This window comes from Saccostrea echinata, unplaced genomic scaffold, assembly GCF_033153115.1.
Source record: "Saccostrea echinata isolate AGI-Se365-2 ecotype Australia unplaced genomic scaffold, CSIRO_AGI_Sech_v1 ptg000054l, whole genome shotgun sequence".
NCBI lineage: Eukaryota > Metazoa > Mollusca > Bivalvia > Ostreida > Ostreidae > Saccostrea > Saccostrea echinata.
Window position 1 is genome coordinate 30,742,443 of NW_026889803.1, and position 17,214 is coordinate 30,759,656.

Genomic DNA, 17,214 nt, shown 5'->3' on the forward strand with positions numbered 1-17,214 from the left:
GCTTTTGTAATGAAAAGAAAATTGATTACATACCAACTGGTTTTGGTGATGGTTGAGGTTGTCCGGGAACTGGGCTTGGTGTGGGCAGGTTGACCTTTCCTGTGATGGGAACAGGCTGAATGGTAGGTACTGGATTAGTCTGATGTGGGCCTGGTGTGGGCTGTGGGCAAACTTCAACCAGACAGCAAGAGTCTTCAGGGTCAGTCTTCATTGTGCAACCTGGAGTCAGGCTGGAAAATGTGGCACACCTGGAAGAAAAATCAAGATTAGTCTACTTCGAAAATAAACTTTTCTCAATTTCTGAACTGTAATAATCAAAATTAATCCTGACAACTTTCACATGTCTTGATTAATATGAGAAACTGTAGCAGTCTCAATGTTGGGATTTTGGGGTATATACTTTCCAATCAGACTGACCTCTGGTTGCATGTGTAGATACCACGGCTGGAGTCGTCGCATCGACACTTGTAATTACAGCCATCTTCCCAGGTCTGTCCTTGCAGGTACTGAGCATTCTTGTACACACAGAATTCTATAAGGAGTAATATAAGTTATAACAATTCAATATCACATAATACTTTTGAGTTAATAATACATGTATTACAAACTTATCCCCAGCAGGAATGTTCAACTCAAATGACTGATTGATGTGCATTATTTAATTATTTACTTGAAAATATGAGAAAAGAAATTATGACATCTGGTTTGTTGATTGTCATTCAAATTTCTTTGAGAATATTCACTAGCCAGATTATAGATCCTGATACATGTATATTATTTCTGACTTCTTTGGACCTACCTAACTCAATATGACAATTATTTGTTTTGAGATCAGTAACTTGCAGACTCACGTTGTTTTGGGGGGAGTGTCTGAGGGAGAGCAGGATTGGGTGTGGTGGTTGTTCCTGAACCCTGAACTACTCCTGGATGACCAGGGATGTTGCATTGTGGCTTCTTGCAGCAGGGATTGGCGAAATCATTAACCATTCTGCAGGTATCTGGCAGATTGGTGTACACTGGGCACCTGTTATAATTTAAATCATCACAATAAAACTTTTACTCTAAATGCTCTCAACAAATTTTTTTTTGGATACTGTCTATATTTAAAACAGAAACTTGAAATACATATCTGTTTACTGCATACAGTGAAATTTTTGTCCCCATTTTATTTTTGCCCCTTTCCCAATTCTCATCATCGGGTGAATTCAACAGAAACATAGTCTTTTAAAACAACTGTGTCTGGGCATTTACAATTGGGGCCAAATCATTTGAAAGTTATTAGGGCCAAAATAACATAGACAACTGTATACAGTACTATAGATATGGGATTTTTTAAAAATATTTAAGGCTACATTAAGTTGGGAAGGAGAAGGATGCTTAAACAAAGCAGAATATTATAGATTATTAATGCAGAAATATCAACACTTATATTGCTCAGTGATGAAAACAGATATCTACCTGTCCACACACTCATAGTGACCTCTGAGGGCATCAGTACATGTACAGGTGAAGTCACAGCCATCCTCCCATCTCTCTCCTGCCTGATATTCTACCCCCTTGTACACACACTTACCTGCAAAATATTTCAAAATAATTTTGAACATTTTTAATGGATACCAATTTCAAAAGCTGCAAGCTCAATTTTTTTTTTACAACTCAAGAATGTTTTAAATCAATAATTCTTATTTTGAAATGGCAATTAATGTATAATTATTATCAACAAAAAAATGGCAATGGACTTATACATATATTTACTTACCAACTTTTCCTACAGTCTGTCCCTGATATGTCTTGGGGGGGATAGGGTGAGGTTGAGGATTGGTAGTATTTACTGGGGTACAGTCGGGGATCCTGCAACAGGTAGGATCTCGTGGGTCTGTGATGTAGTTACAGCCTGGCTCAGCATTTAAGATTTCTGGGCATCTGTAATATAAGATCAGATTCATCAATGTCAATAATAACCTCATCAATGATACATTTTCTCTTCAATTCTCAACTTATAAGGAAAATTATTATGAATGAAATATCATGTAAGAATAATATGAAACATAAATAAACGCTTTTGTTTGCCTTGTACCCTATTCATAATGAACTTGACTTTAGGTTAAGTTGTTTGCTTTTTGTTGTTGTTGTTGTTGTTGATGTCTTTGTTTTGTTATTCCAATTTTTTTTTTCATTTAAAAATTGAAACACTTTAAATTTTAAATGAAAAGCTAACAATGAAGAGAAAAAAACAATTTAACACTCCTTCAATTCCTTTTTTTTTTACATTTTAACTTTAAAGTCATTAACTAAAGTCTTTTAAAAGATAAATTTTCATTCATAACAATTTCACTCATTACAGGAAATTAAATCCCTGTATAACAGACCTGCTAAGACATCTGTAGACTCCATTTTCAGCATCCTCACAAGTACACTTGTAGCTGCAGCCATCATACCAGGACTGGCCTTGTTGATATTGTTTGCCATTGTACACACAGAAGTCTGTTGAAAATATTTCCCAAAATTCTTAACTAAGTACATAAATATATACCATAAATTGTATTTAATATACATGAACAGTCAAACCTAGTTATCTCAAACTCAATGGGGCTATGGAAAAAAATCAAGATCTATCCAAGGATTCAAGACATTGAGGTTAAACTACATGTATATAAAGAAAAAGAAGTTAGGACTTCCAACTCATTTAGACATATATCCACACTTTATGAGATATTGATGTTTGAGATTCCGTAGTTCAACTGTATTAAATAATGAAATATTTACATAGTTGAAATATCTAATTTATTTGTAGAGCAATTTCTCTAAGCATTCAGATTTTGCCTTGATTTAAAATCAATCAAGTTTTGACAACTTACTGCCTTGTACACTGGGAGTGGTTCTCTGGCCCTCAATCTGTGGATTATGGGGTATAAATTTACACTCAGGGACTTGGCAGCAGGGATTGTTTGGATCCTGTGTAAGTCGACAGTATGGCTGTGGTACATAGTCAAATGTTCGACACCTTAATAAACATGGAGAAACATGTATGAAACACCTTTATACTAAAAATGTTTCCCGTAAATAATACAAATATAAAAACATCAAGTCTTGCATGTGTCAGAGAATAATGACATGTTTAAAAATTTTTAAAAATTCCTTCTACAAATCAATAACTTTTAATACCCTTGTCATTTCTTTTATTACAGATAGTTTGCCTTCCATGTAGGCTACTTACTTGTCAATACATTTATAATGTCCGAGAGATCCATCATCACAGACACAGTTGTAGTCGCATCCGTCTTCCCAAGTCTGTCCGGCATTATAACGCTGTCCCTTGTAGATACAGAAACCTGAAGAGTTCACAAAAACAAAATAAAACTTAGATTCCTTATATTCCAAACATCATTTGTGAACAGGTACGTATCAAATATATATTGATCCATGTATTTTCTGCACCTGTGACCAATGCTTTTACAGGAAGCAGAGAAAAAAGAAATGAATGGGGCAATTAAAATTTTAATACCTTGCTTGACATTCACTGGGGCAGTTGGTGCAACAGGTTGCATTCCAGTAGTATTCAGAATGACCCAAGGTCCATCAGGATAAACAGTTGGATACAGGGTTGGGACAGGGGGCTTTACCATTCCAATCCCAGAGGTAGCTTGGCCATACGAGGGTACAGGTACAGGGATTTGGCCTGTAGCTACATCAAATCCACATTTTGGAACCATGCAGCAAGGATCATTTGTGTCTGTGACCATGACACATGTTGCAGCAAGGTTAGGGTAGGATGGACACCTAAAACATAGCAAAAAAAAATACTTAGTACTTTGAAGCTTATTTCACCTTAAACAATATTTTAATTTACAATCTTTATCTTTTTTCATATTAAAAATGCATTTAAATCGTTGTATACTGTGGAATCATTTTAATTCATGGGGGTCAATGTTGGTGGACAAGCAAAATTTTAATTGTTCATGGGGACGTAATTTTCTGGGTTACTCGTTTATACGATAGATTCAATGAATCAATATGTTTACAAAATAAACGTTTTTGGGGATGTAAATTTGTGGGTAAGGGTGACCTGAGAAATCCACGAACATTGGTCCCCCACAAAAAATGATGATTCCACAGTAGGTATCTTAGAAAAACATGGTTCAGTTCTAATCAAAATTAATTCTAATGGCTTCCTTGAAATTTTATCAAATAAGAACATTTGCAATCTCCCACTTCCTTCCCTAAATGCAAATTAACAAAGTAAAGGTCCAATAAGGATACATACTTTTCACGACATTTGTAGTCTCCTGTGGCAGCATTCAAACATGAGCAAGTGTACTTGCAGCCATCATCCCACATTTGTCCTTGTGCATAAATCTGACCATTGTACAGACATCCCTCTGCAAATAAATTCAAATGAATTTTGCTGCTTTTTATTTCAGTTTTCCAAGCAAATGCATTTTTATTAGTGAAGAAAGACCCACATACTTAGTGTGGGGGCCATGAATCCTGTTCCTCCAGATCCTATTTGGGTCTGACCATAGGGTGGGTTCTGAATGTGGTTGCCAGGGGGGTACAGTACATTGATCAATCCTCCATTTCCAATGGAGTTAATGTTCTGACTGGATGTGTAGAAGACTCCAGACTGACAGTTTACCTGGGGACAGCATTCACCTCTCTTGGTTACAACATTGCATCCAGCTGGTAAGTTGTTATACTGTGGGCACCTGAACAAAAATTTTTTTTACTTAAATCCAACATAATCAAACATTAAACACACAATGGGCAATCTAAAAATGTAAGAGGCAGCATACCATTATATATCAAACTATAGGGCTGTCCTAACATAACTAATAAAGAAAAAATCCAAGCCCCCCCCCCCCCCCTTTCCACAAAAGAAAGACATCATTTTTGCCTTAGAATAAAAAAGTGCAGATCTTGTACTTTCTACAGTTGTCTTGACTACCTCCACAAAAAGTCCCTAAGCACCTTCTAAACTCAGATATGTGGCTGCAATTGGCAAAAAAAGATATCATCCTTTATATTAAGTTGGCTAAAGTCCTTAGTGCTTCAAACTAAGAAAATTTTGAAAGAACAAGTGTATTTCTTCTTACGCATCATTGCATCTGTAGTAGCCATAGTGGGCATTTTCACATGTACATCTAGTGCTACAATCGGGTTCCCAAGACTGTCCTTGCAAGTAGGTCTTACCCTTGTAAATGCATACATCTACAATAAAAGCAGTCCTATAAAGTCAACTTAATGCAAATGGTAAATCATAAAATTTATTAATAAAATGCAATCACTTAGTAAATGGAATAAAATCTAACTTAATTATATGGAAACATATTTAATTTCCTTTTTTTCCAGTAAACTTAACATTGTACTGCATCCACTTCTAAGTTATATATATACAGTGTACATGTAATTCACTTTACTTACCTCCAGCAGCTGGCTGAACAACAGAGTTCTCTGAAAATGGAACAAAAGAAGAATACAATTTGGAAATTTCAACTTTCAATAGTGTTTTCACAGTCTTTCATTTACAATATTGTAATGCTAGATTAAGATTCTTGCTTTTAATTTAATATAAGACATATTTCTGGGACTTTTGAATTTTTTTTTTTTTTATTACATAAACGATTAAAATAAAATCCTTCAAATTAAAAAAAAAAAGAAGACTTACGACAGATCCCACAGTATTTTCGGCAATTGCTTGAAGCCCACTGTGCATAAGTGGTGCAAATGGATTTTCCATACACTTTACAGTTAGTTGCAACATCTACACAGGGCTGAGGTGGTACCATGTTCTGAGCTGTATAAAAAAAAGTTTTCCTCACAAACTTTCTTTTATTTTAATGAAATAAGGCACTTCATATACTGTATACTTTTTTCCCACAGGGTCATAATTTCGTGGAATCACAATTTCTGCTCCATGTGCAGGTAGAAAATTACACAGATTTCTTGATTTTGCCATTGTATGTCTTAAATGCATTTGAGAACACAGTTATAAAGAGCAAGAGCCACTTAGGGCCTTTTTTGGCCCTGAGAATTTCTGAAAAATTGAAACTCCTCAGTTTTGGCTGAATATGCAGTATTTATAACTTGGATCCTTAGTGACCGTGTATCTATTGAACATGACGTAATTTTCTCTCTAATCAATGCATTATGACGTCATAAAATGCGTAATTTTTCCCATATCCTGTAAATTCCCTTAAAAATGACTAAAAGTTGAGGCATTTTTTCAATATTTCAAATAGAGCACAACCTCTGATCGAAAATATGCAATTACATAATGAAAGATCTGTTTCTGAAGATCACAAAACATGTTTTAATTTTTGGATCGTGGGCTGCGCTTATATTTTACTTCTTTGCTGAAGGTAGTCAAATACACATGCTTTCTGCAAAATTCAAGAGCATTGCATTTTCTCAAAGCCTGTTTTCCAATACCAATATTCTCAAAAAGAAATTTTGTTATAGGAAATGAAAGCACTAAGTCTCTACTTTATTTTGATACATGAAATGGGACAGAGGGTGATAATTAATTGATATAAGGACTGTGCAGGGCCATTGTATGCATAAAGTGAACCTAGCTCTTTCTGCGGAAAATCTGTGACCGCATACTAAGCATACATTAATCCCACACGGAAAAAAAATATGTCTACAGTACCTACTGGATACAGCCTTATGAGAAATTCTTCAACCAATGAAATTACATGTATGTGGAGGATAACAAGTTAATACACTTATTATTCTTAAATAAACAAAGAATATCAAGATTTCAAATACTACCAGGTGCGGAGATGATTGTCAATTTCAATACCGACATGTACTTAAGTTATACAGTACAGACCTGTTCCATCACCACTGGTAAACCCATATCCAGTGTAGCTACCCTGCTGTTGATCAAATTCACATGATGGGGTTGAGCAGCAGGAACCAGGATCCTTGTGTAGGTGACATCCTCGGGGCAGGATGGAATAAGTGGGGCACCTGATTTATTCAAAACATTGACATATTGCAACAGAAAATAACACATTAACTACTGTAATAAAGCTTTAAAAAAAGCAAAGTGTAAACCTTTTGAACCCATCCCCTTATTTAAATAAAAATTTTCTCTCAATTTTTACTAAGAAAGGTATAATATACATGTATGTATTGGTACTAAGTGGAGATGTACGTAACTTTCATGATGTATGTATTTCATCTAAAACACTTTTCCTAACTTTGCATTTTATGGGGTAAAATTGCACTTAAAAGTTCTATCCATAGCCCAAGACAGTCCTTATAAAAAAAAAAAGATATTCAGCTTACAATTGTTCACAGGAGTAGTAACCCTTAGAGGCATCAAGACAAGTACACTGATATTGGCAGCCATCTCTCCAGGTCTGGCCTTGGAAGTACATCTTGGATTTGTAAGCACAAGTAGCTACAGAAAAGTAGAATCAAATGAAAATTTCCATAAGTCATGAAAAAAAAATTTAAAAGTGCAACAGCCCTCTCAAGATAATTAACAGTTAATTAATGCTGTCTGAGATTTACTCACGTATTCCAGTGGCTGTGGTTGCCATTGCTGTGTTGTTGAATCGGTTGACTGATGGGTTAAAATTACACACTGGCTGTAGACAGCATTCGCCCTCTTTTTTCACCAATGTACACATGGATGGGAGATTATAGTACAGAGGACATCTGAAGGAATATATTTTGAGTTATTTATATTTTTTTCAATCTAAATGCTAAACATTAGTGCAACATTGCCTGAGAAACTTTTAAATAACTTTTTTGGCCTTAAATTGAGATTGTTTTCTTCGAATGAAAAAATGAATGCATTTGTAAAATCCCCATTCATTCTCAGCTTCTTTTCTCACATAGCACATTTATATCAATAAATTTTTGTTTAAAAACTTGCAATAATTCACCAAAGAACCAACACAAATGACAAAAAAAGGGATTAAATATAATAAACTCTGAAAGTATTCAACCTGTTGTAGCATTTGTAGTCTCCCTTGTTCCCATCTACACATACACATTCATAATCACATCCATCTGTCCATTTTTCTCCAGTCTGGTACATCTTTCCTTTGTAGTTACACATTCCATCTGCAGACATAGCAGAAAAGAATTATGAAAACACTATAACAATTAACAACAGCTCATTTGAAATTCATTTTTTTTTTTTTGGAAAGGGGGGGGGGGGGTATCAGAAAAGAATTATGAAGTCACAAATAATTAAACACTTTAATAACAACAGCTCCTTTGAAATTCAAGTATTTTTGTTTTTTGTTTTGTTTTGTTTTGTTTTGTTTTGTTTTGTTTTTTTTTTTTTTTTGGGGGGGGGGGGGGTATCATTTCAAGAGTGAAGTATATACTTACAGAATCCATTGGAGCTGGCTGATGTACCTGAAATCCACAGAGGAAAATGTAACTACATTTTAGTTTGGATGTTTATTAACAAAGAAACTTTTAAAATTTGTTTACATATGCATTAAAAAAATGAAAAAAGTAATGCTTACTATAAAATGTTTAATAACAAGTATTTATCAGTTTGATTATGCATGCATAATTAACATCCACATATTGTTGTTTTATAGAAGAATTAAAAAAAATGATTTTTCAAGCTTAAAAAATTATATTGATGTTACAAATTCCAAGCCAGCTGAACAATTCGTCACAATTTGTTGGACTAACTTGTTTTGGATCAGTACAACTTTTTCATTTATTTTTATAAATTGCATCTACTGACCACAGAATCCGCAGTAAAGTTTGCAGTTGTCCTGGGCCCAGCTTCCATGGGACTTACACACATCTCTGCCATAACTCTCACAGTTTGTAAGTTTGTTGGTGCATGATGGGAACTTTGTAATATATTGATCTACAATTGAAATATTATGTATATATAATAATTCATTGATTGTTTATAAGTTGATATCATGTTTAGATGTCAAATCAAGTGAAATGTAGAGTGAATAATACAGGAATCAAAACTTAACATTGGCCAAAAAAGTTGTAGGCAGCTAGTGCTGCATGGCCATAAAACTGTTAAACATCAATTAAAAATCAACATATATACATGTACCAATTAAATATAAATAATAATTATAAATAAATAATTATTTATTAACTGTTAAATCAGTTTCAAGTTACAACTTATTTGTATACATTTACTCAGGTGTTTGATTCAGTATAGGTTTTTCTTACTGTAAATTCACAATATTTTTTCATGAATAAACATTATCAAATGAATACATCATAAGACATTATTAACTTTAAACATTTTTATTTTAAAATAATCTTCCCTTATTCAAAAACTTGTCAAAAATCCTTCCTAAACAATATTATTTTGATTTCATTGTAGTAAACACATGTAGTAATCACTCTGTCTGCAGTACTCACATCGGAAGTGTTCCAAAGATACTAAACGTTCTCATTAGTCTAGATACGCAAACTGTTATCAATCCGAAATATTTATTACGAAATTTGTTGCCACGTCTCATGATAATTCATTTGAAACGTAATATCATACCTTTCTTATTAAAAAAAATTAATCTTTATTGTATAATTCACCCATATGGGTCAAGCAATTAAAAAAGATGATGCAGAATAATTAAAAGATAATGGAGAATATTTACAGTTAAATGAACAATTACTGAAATCAGAGACAGACTGATAAATTCTAGTTAAAATTTTATATTTATCTGGATCTAGTTCATACTTACATGAACATAGTCCACATGACTTTTTGCAGTTGGCTTCTGCCCACTTTGGATAATCTCTGCATACGTTGTTTCCGTATTCGTTGCAGTTAGTAATTTTGTCGGCACATGTAGCGGTAGAAGAGCTGGCAAAGTTGTAAGTGCTTGAAACTGTTCAAAGAAATTTAAAACATAAAAAACAAATATTATCATTATTTATATATATATTTATTCTTTGATAACTTAAAATACCGCAATCTTGTGCCTTTCCGTTAAGATTTCAAGGCCACCGGAAAGGGGGGGGGGGGTGCGTTGGGCGCGACCGCAATCCCTTTTTTAAATTATAATGTTCGAAACAAAATAAATTCATTTTTAATCTGTTTAGAATAATGCTGCTTTACTTTGTTTATATGATGTGTGAAGAAATGGCTTCAAGGACGAACCACAATTCGCCAAAATGGTTTCCCATTTAAAATAAAAATCTGGCTCTGAGGAAGGGATACCCCTCCCAGAACCTCCTCGCACCCCCCCCCCTTTTCAGAAACCGGTCCTGGATTTAATAACTAACCAGAGCATGCTTGGTTGAGAACCTGGGTTGCCGCTTTTTCAAGTTGGTCGAAGTCGGTAACTGTGACCACGTGACTTCCAGCTGGCTGGTTGGCGATGGACTGAATCTCTTGTTGGTTGATGCTGTTTCCAATGCCAACAACATTAATTCCGATTCCGGCTTGTCTTGCAATATTCGCTGCATTGATGGCGGCTTGGCTGTCAACGGTACCGCCATTTGTAAGCAAAATGCCGATTCTTGGTACGTTGCTCCTGGCTCCACTTGTAACAGAGAACATCTCGTCTGTGGTGAATTTGATCGCATCGGCTGTGTTTGTTCCTCCACTGGTCATGTGCATATTCTCTACGGCGTGTAAAACATCTCCACGGTTTCCGTACAGTTTGAGAGGGAAGCCCATGGTTGGGTAGCTGCTGTATTGCATGACGCCCACCTGAACTTTGTCATGGCCCACGTCCATGTTGGTGATAATGTTCTTCAGGAAGTTTTGTGTTTTTTGGAAGTTTTCACTTCCGACACTTGTAGAAGAATCTACCATGAAGACAACATCGGCCCTGTGGAGACATCCTGTAAAACCAAAAAGGTACACTCAGCATACATTTACTTTGGTGACACTGTCATGTTACGTTACGTATCTTGCTTTGAATTAGGAATTTTGACTGATATACCTGTTGGAGCTGGGAGAGTGGATGTATCGGGTGGCAACTCTGCAAGAAGAAAAATACAAAATTATGTAATTTTTTTTAAATTTCATAACAGTTGATACACTATACTCTGTAAAATTGGTCAATTTTAAGGCAATGGCAGTCTAGTGTTGAATCTTATTTTTATTTTGTTTTCACTTTTGTAAGAGAGGTAACAAAATGGAAAGATTTAGAAAGACAATGTTTGCCTGAAAATGATTCCTACCATTGCAGATTTTGGTAGCGAGCATGTCAGACAAGCTGTTCAGGGTTTCGTAGTTATCAGCAAACATGGAGTATCTAAGGTCTGGGTTGCTGGATACGGATGTCAGTTCATCCACATCTACGCCGCTGCCTACGCCGATCGTGTAGATAATGGCATTATTATCCTTTGCCGTCTGGGCTTGCAGTTTAGTAATAGCCTTTGTGGTAGACGGCCCGTCCGTAAGAAGCACAGCTATGTGTGGCACATCTCCTCGGGCTCCATGTGCTGGGCTAAAGCTCTGCTGTGACATGAATTTAATAGCATCAGCAGTATCGGTGTTACCCGGGAAATACTGAATGCCACTAATTGCATGCAGAACGTCACCCTTACGCGTGTAGTCATTGAGGTAGAACTTGTTATGAACTCCGGAACTAAACGTCAGAGCACTAACGTGAACCTGGTTTTGTCCCACATTCAATTTATTTGTCACATCCTTAAGAAAATCTAATTGTTTATTAAAGTTTAATTGTCCTACGGTGTCTGAAGAGTCTATCATGAACGTCACATCAGCTCTTGTATTGCACCCTGAAAGAATATGGTTAGTTTGAATATTATCAAAGATAAAAAAAATCATGTGACTGGTCAACTCCTTCATCTAACTTTCTGACTCGTTTAAGTTGTTAAAAATATTGGCTTCTCAAAATGTTATATCTAAGGTCTAGAACAATGCACCACGGTGTCAGCTTTTTATTAATTTTTAATTGATTCTTTTAGAATTTTTGAAAACTTTAAGAAATATTCTCAAATTATCTATTAAGAGTAATTCTCTGAATACAATTCCTTGTAGAACTCCTTTGAAAATTTAAGCTTCATACAGAAAATAGTATGTACATATGTGATATGTTCATTTGTGAAAATTTCGATAGACATTTATTATACCTCTTACACTGAGATTTCTTTTCATTTAATTGAACATTATAACAAGCTACATGCCCATATTATACAAAACGAGCCTTATCAATGGGATTGTCAACTGCAGGTCTGGGAAGTAACATGTGTTCTATAGACAATGGTGTAATTCTGAACGATGAAAATTGCTGATTGAAATTCAATGCATATCATATTTGTAATCTATTGTCATGTTTTCTCATTAAGCAATATGTAGGTCCTCAGTGAAATGAAAATCCATTTGAATTTAGAGTCGTTCAACATCCTCGACACTTTTTTGTATGACGTAATGTCTTCCTGATTTATTTACATACTGTACCTCATGTATTCTCTTTTTGAATGTCATATACTTTTATAAACTCATGCTGAATTATGCAATTTTAAAGCAATTTGTATGTGCATATTACATCATTGATATATTAAAGACAACTACGTCAAAGTATGCAGTGGCATCATGTGATGTTGAACAGACAGAATACCAACATTGTACCGAAATGGTATAGCCAATTTACCGAAACCAATATCTAATTAATATTTCTTACATAAACTATTTCATTGAGGAAAAGCACAACCTATCTGATCTATATCATACATAAACTAGAATGTTAATTTATTTTTTCAAATCAAAACAAATAATCAATTTTTTTTTTTTTAATTACTAAAATTACTAAAGTTAAATTACATATAATTAAGTTTATTTTCTGATTTTCAATTTTAAAAAAAATGACCTGTACTCAAAGACCAGCAAATTAGGTGTTATTTAAAACCATGAATATTTTTTTTTATCAAATTTCCACTTCTGTTTTTAAGTGATGAAGCATATGCAAATAAAAAAAAAAATGATGCTCAAAATATTGGATATGTTACGTAATGTTTAGAAAAAAAATACAGACCCGTCGAAAGCGCCGCCGCTCCTTGGACGGCGACTAACCAAAGAATGACAGTAATCATCCTTTGGGTTGTACGAAACGAAATAGTGAAATCAGAGAGAAAACTTTGCATATATACTCCTATCTCATGTATGGGCGCCAAACGTGCGGACAAACCAATGTAATTTTCAGTACATTCATTGTTTTGAATCGATTGATAATTTGCATTTAAATCTGTCAACTTAAGAAAGTTATATGTCTATATAAATCCCAACTTTACACAATGCTCACTGACTGCTTTAGAGACGTAGAAGACGTTTGCAAAAATATATCTATTTTTGAACTAAAAAACAAGAATTTCTTTGCTTGGCCTAAGTCTTTTTGTGTAAGCTGATAAGCTTTGGAGTGCCCGTGTCAGGTCGCAAGGTCAGTGGGGTCAACCATCTCATAAGCATTTCCGTAAAATTCTTCTAGAAATAGAAACAACCTTCGCAGAACTCCCCCAGATTTAGGTATGGTATCTTTGAAATGCACCCGGAAAATCGACGATTTTGCAAGCTGATAGAAAACATTTTATCGTCATTGGCAATAAATGGCTGTCCAATCAGAGTTAGCCTGTTATTTTGTGTGTTTTATTTTGACTGTTTATAACATTCATTGTTTGAAGGTTCACAAATTTGATAAGACCTCCTAAACGTGAAGACTTCATCTCTTTTGGAATCAAGGTAGGATATGGGGCATCTACACAAAAATAGTAAAGACTGTTCTAGATAAGTTTAACTTGATAGTCTAAACTTTTAATGTAACAAATACAGGTATATCCAATGAATTAAAATAACCAAGGATTATTAATTAACAATATCCAATAAATCAAAATAACCATGCATTATTTATTTACTTTTGATTTCAATTGTTTTGTTTGTATGTTTGTTGGCATATGCCAAACCCCCGCTCTCACCCCTAACCTCATACATGTACTTTCCCTATCTTTAAACGGTAAAGTGTAAACGTATGTCTTTTGATTATAAACAGGGAAAAATGAAACAAATATATCTACTCTAAAATCTTAAATTATACTAAAACAAATAGCATTTTATTATAAATCAAATGTCCATTGACCAACCTTTTCATATTCACGTACCGGTATTTCGGAGAAGTTTACTGTGAAACTTTAATCTCAATTATGGTTTTTTTAATGTTCTGACACTGAGAAAAACTAATGTGTATTTAAAATTTGCTAAATCTAAAGGTGCTCTTTCGTTTCTGGGCATGTGGAACAGGTGACAGGGCGTACCCCTTCTCCTATCTTATAATATGTTTTAAATTTTGATGCTTAATCATTTTATTTAGTCAATTATAATATATCATTAAAATGTTTTGCAAGATCAAATGGTTATAGAAATTATAGCAATTGATAACATAATCATTCAATTACTAAATTGTTTTATGCCCAAATTTATACAAAAATGCACTGTGCTTTATAACCGTATATCATTAGGTATCTTTTGCATTCTAAAAAATAAATAATGTCCAAATTAATACAAATGCACTGTGCTTTACAACCCTATATCATTAGCTTTCTTTTGGATACTAAAAACTAAATTGTTTTATGCCCAAATGAATACAAATGTCTTGTGCTTTACAACCGTATATCATTAGATATCTTTTGCATACATGTACTAAAAACTAAATTGTTTTATGCCCAAATTAATACAAATATACTGTGCTTTACAACCGTACATCATTGGGTATCTTTTGCATACCAGTGGTAGAATAGCTCGGTGTATTTTTACTAAAAGAGAGTTCATTTTTAATAGTAGAATAGCTCGTTGTGTATATGTGCTTTAAAACTAAAAGAGAGTTCATTTTTAATAGCAGAATAGCTCGTTGTGTATATGTACTTTAAAACTAAAAAGAGAGTTCATTTTCAATGCAAGACAAGGTACGTGATACAGTATTAAAATACTAGTACCAGTAAAATACTAATACTATAAAAATTAGTATTAAAAAGATTTTTATCGTTTGCAGGTCCCTTGGGCGTGAATCCTAGATAGGTTCGGTATTACTTTTTCCATACAATTTTTAGTGAGGAAACAAGATGTTTCAATAGGTTACTTTTTAAAATTTTGTTTCCGAAATTTAGTAATATGAAAACTATTTAGGAACACGTTGTGCAACAATAAGTCGAATTCTTCTTTAAGAAAAGCGTTGATATAGAATTTGCAATTGTTTTCTAATTTATTACTCCCTTGAATTCAGTTTTGATAAAAATGATGTAATGAATGTACACAATTGTTCAGTCTTTACAACTTTAATTATTGAATAGAAGTGTAGAAAGGGTTTTTAAGGAGAGGGAGTTTTACATTATATACAACGTATTATTTTAAATAAATAAACAACAATTTGGAATTTCTTGATTTTTGGTAAAATTAAACAGCACGTAAATGTTTATACGCCTATTTAGTTTGACTTCAATTCGAAATACAAAATTTGGCAACATAATTATAATTTTTGACTAAAATTCCTCTTACATGGACACTCAAACAACTAAAGAGTGTCAAAAACACATAATTCAATGCAAGTAACGGATAAATATTCATTATTTATTTTCTGGGGGAGGCGTGGTGGTATTTGTAACACAAGAATACATCTATGTGTAAACTGTATAATTTCATAACATCTTCTTGGAAGTTATATAAATTTATGTATCTTGACCTCAACTGATATGTACATTATTGCATTGACTAAAGGTCTTCAAGGTAAACATTTCGAATTGTCTTGGATAATGTTTAGGATAATATGAAAAGTTTATTAGCTATAGCTTAACGTTACAGAGCATGTACTTGAATCCCATCTTCCCCTTTTTGTGTTGTCGTTGTTGTTGTTCAAGAAATTCGTTTTGAATAATTATTCACCACAATAACTTATTGATACTTCCGCAGGTGTTAAAAAAAGTAATAAATTTTTTTATTACGTTTTAACAAATGTACATGTAAATACAGTATGTCCAAACTGCGACAACAAAAGTTATGTCATGTTGTAAATTTTGAATTACCGTTTGGCAGTAAATACAAAATTTACAACATGACAACTTGTAAATTTTTTATTTACTACCACCAGGTAAATTCACAACATGACAGTTATGTGAGAGCAGATTGGATTGAGCTGATCAAATAGAGATTGGTCTATTGCTTTACCTGGGGTGTTATTTCCCTCACCCCATTACATTTCATCCCAATTTTGTTTTCATGGGAAGTGTTCATACTGCAGATATCAATTAAAGTTCACAGGGAGTTTAAGTAATTCTCCGAGGTACTTGAGTTGTATAAAATTGTCGATCCTTGAGCAATTTGTAATCGTGGCTCTTGATTTCGTGCGAAAAATATATCCTGAATGTATGTTTTTATAATGGTCTTTTAGAGCATATACTAATAAAATGTCCAGTATTTCTTGAATTCAAGGCTTTATCTTGAACTACAATACACACTGAATAATTAAAAATGAAATGCTTCATTTGATTGTTAATAAGGGGATTAATGGTTGCAACACCATTGCAGAAAGAATATAATGTTGACTATAATCATATACATGTACGTTTAAATACTTTTGTTCTTGATTTGAAAGCTAAGAAAGCTACCTGTATTTTCATGAGCAATGGCTCTTCCATCAATAAAACATACGATGACATACATATCTAGAATACAATATTAAATATACTTAATTCTACTTAAGTTTATATGATTACATGTATTTATATAGACATAAATTAAAATATAAACAATAAAATGTCTTTCTTTCTTTGATAGTACGGGGATTTTAACGACATAACTCGCCTACGCGAATTATGTATTTTTTTCTGCAATAGCTGCAACATTACTAATGTAATAATGAAAGAAAGCATTTTATTGTTTAAATTAGGTCGAAATGTCGGCTCTTAGAAAGAAGAATGGTGATAAAACTAGAATCCTTTGTAGGATCACAAAAAAGTCCTAATCAGCATTTAGTACAACCTATAATATCATTTCCAAAACGCAAAAACATGGGAGAGTCAGTTGTATATTGCGCAGCGTAGATACATGTAGCTGCTGCGCACGCATATATATATATATATATATATATATATATATATATATATATATATATATATATATATATATATATATATATATATATATATATTCCATCTATATCAAATGAAGTCGCTTTAAAAAGATGCAATTTTGTGTAAAATATGTAAATTTACTTTATAAATATCCTGTGATCGTATATTTCT

General features: G+C 33.4%; 1 protein-coding gene across 1 annotated transcript in view; it reads right to left on the reverse strand.

The window, feature by feature from the left end:
* The window catches only part of LOC133171984 (uncharacterized), a 40,701-nt gene extending 27,660 nt beyond the window's left edge, over positions 1-13,041 (reverse strand). Inside the window, exons 1-25 of the mRNA XM_061306776.1 lie at positions 12,966-13,041; positions 11,146-11,709; positions 10,905-10,943; positions 10,240-10,803; positions 9,696-9,842; positions 8,723-8,851; positions 8,353-8,379; positions 7,962-8,079; positions 7,526-7,668; positions 7,294-7,408; positions 6,833-6,972; positions 5,666-5,794; positions 5,422-5,451; positions 5,094-5,208; positions 4,468-4,706; positions 4,265-4,379; positions 3,506-3,780; positions 3,218-3,332; positions 2,859-3,004; positions 2,370-2,484; positions 1,760-1,923; positions 1,459-1,573; positions 852-1,024; positions 418-532; positions 34-248 (exon numbers count right to left, since the gene is read on the reverse strand). Coding sequence (XP_061162760.1) covers positions 34-248; positions 418-532; positions 852-1,024; positions 1,459-1,573; positions 1,760-1,923; positions 2,370-2,484; positions 2,859-3,004; positions 3,218-3,332; positions 3,506-3,780; positions 4,265-4,379; positions 4,468-4,706; positions 5,094-5,208; positions 5,422-5,451; positions 5,666-5,794; positions 6,833-6,972; positions 7,294-7,408; positions 7,526-7,668; positions 7,962-8,079; positions 8,353-8,379; positions 8,723-8,851; positions 9,696-9,842; positions 10,240-10,803; positions 10,905-10,943; positions 11,146-11,709; positions 12,966-13,023 — 4,105 coding nt within the window. The 5' untranslated portion in view covers positions 13,024-13,041. The remainder of the gene's footprint in view (positions 1-33; positions 249-417; positions 533-851; positions 1,025-1,458; positions 1,574-1,759; positions 1,924-2,369; positions 2,485-2,858; positions 3,005-3,217; positions 3,333-3,505; positions 3,781-4,264; positions 4,380-4,467; positions 4,707-5,093; positions 5,209-5,421; positions 5,452-5,665; positions 5,795-6,832; positions 6,973-7,293; positions 7,409-7,525; positions 7,669-7,961; positions 8,080-8,352; positions 8,380-8,722; positions 8,852-9,695; positions 9,843-10,239; positions 10,804-10,904; positions 10,944-11,145; positions 11,710-12,965) is intronic.
* Positions 13,042-17,214: the final 4,173 nt, after the last annotated feature.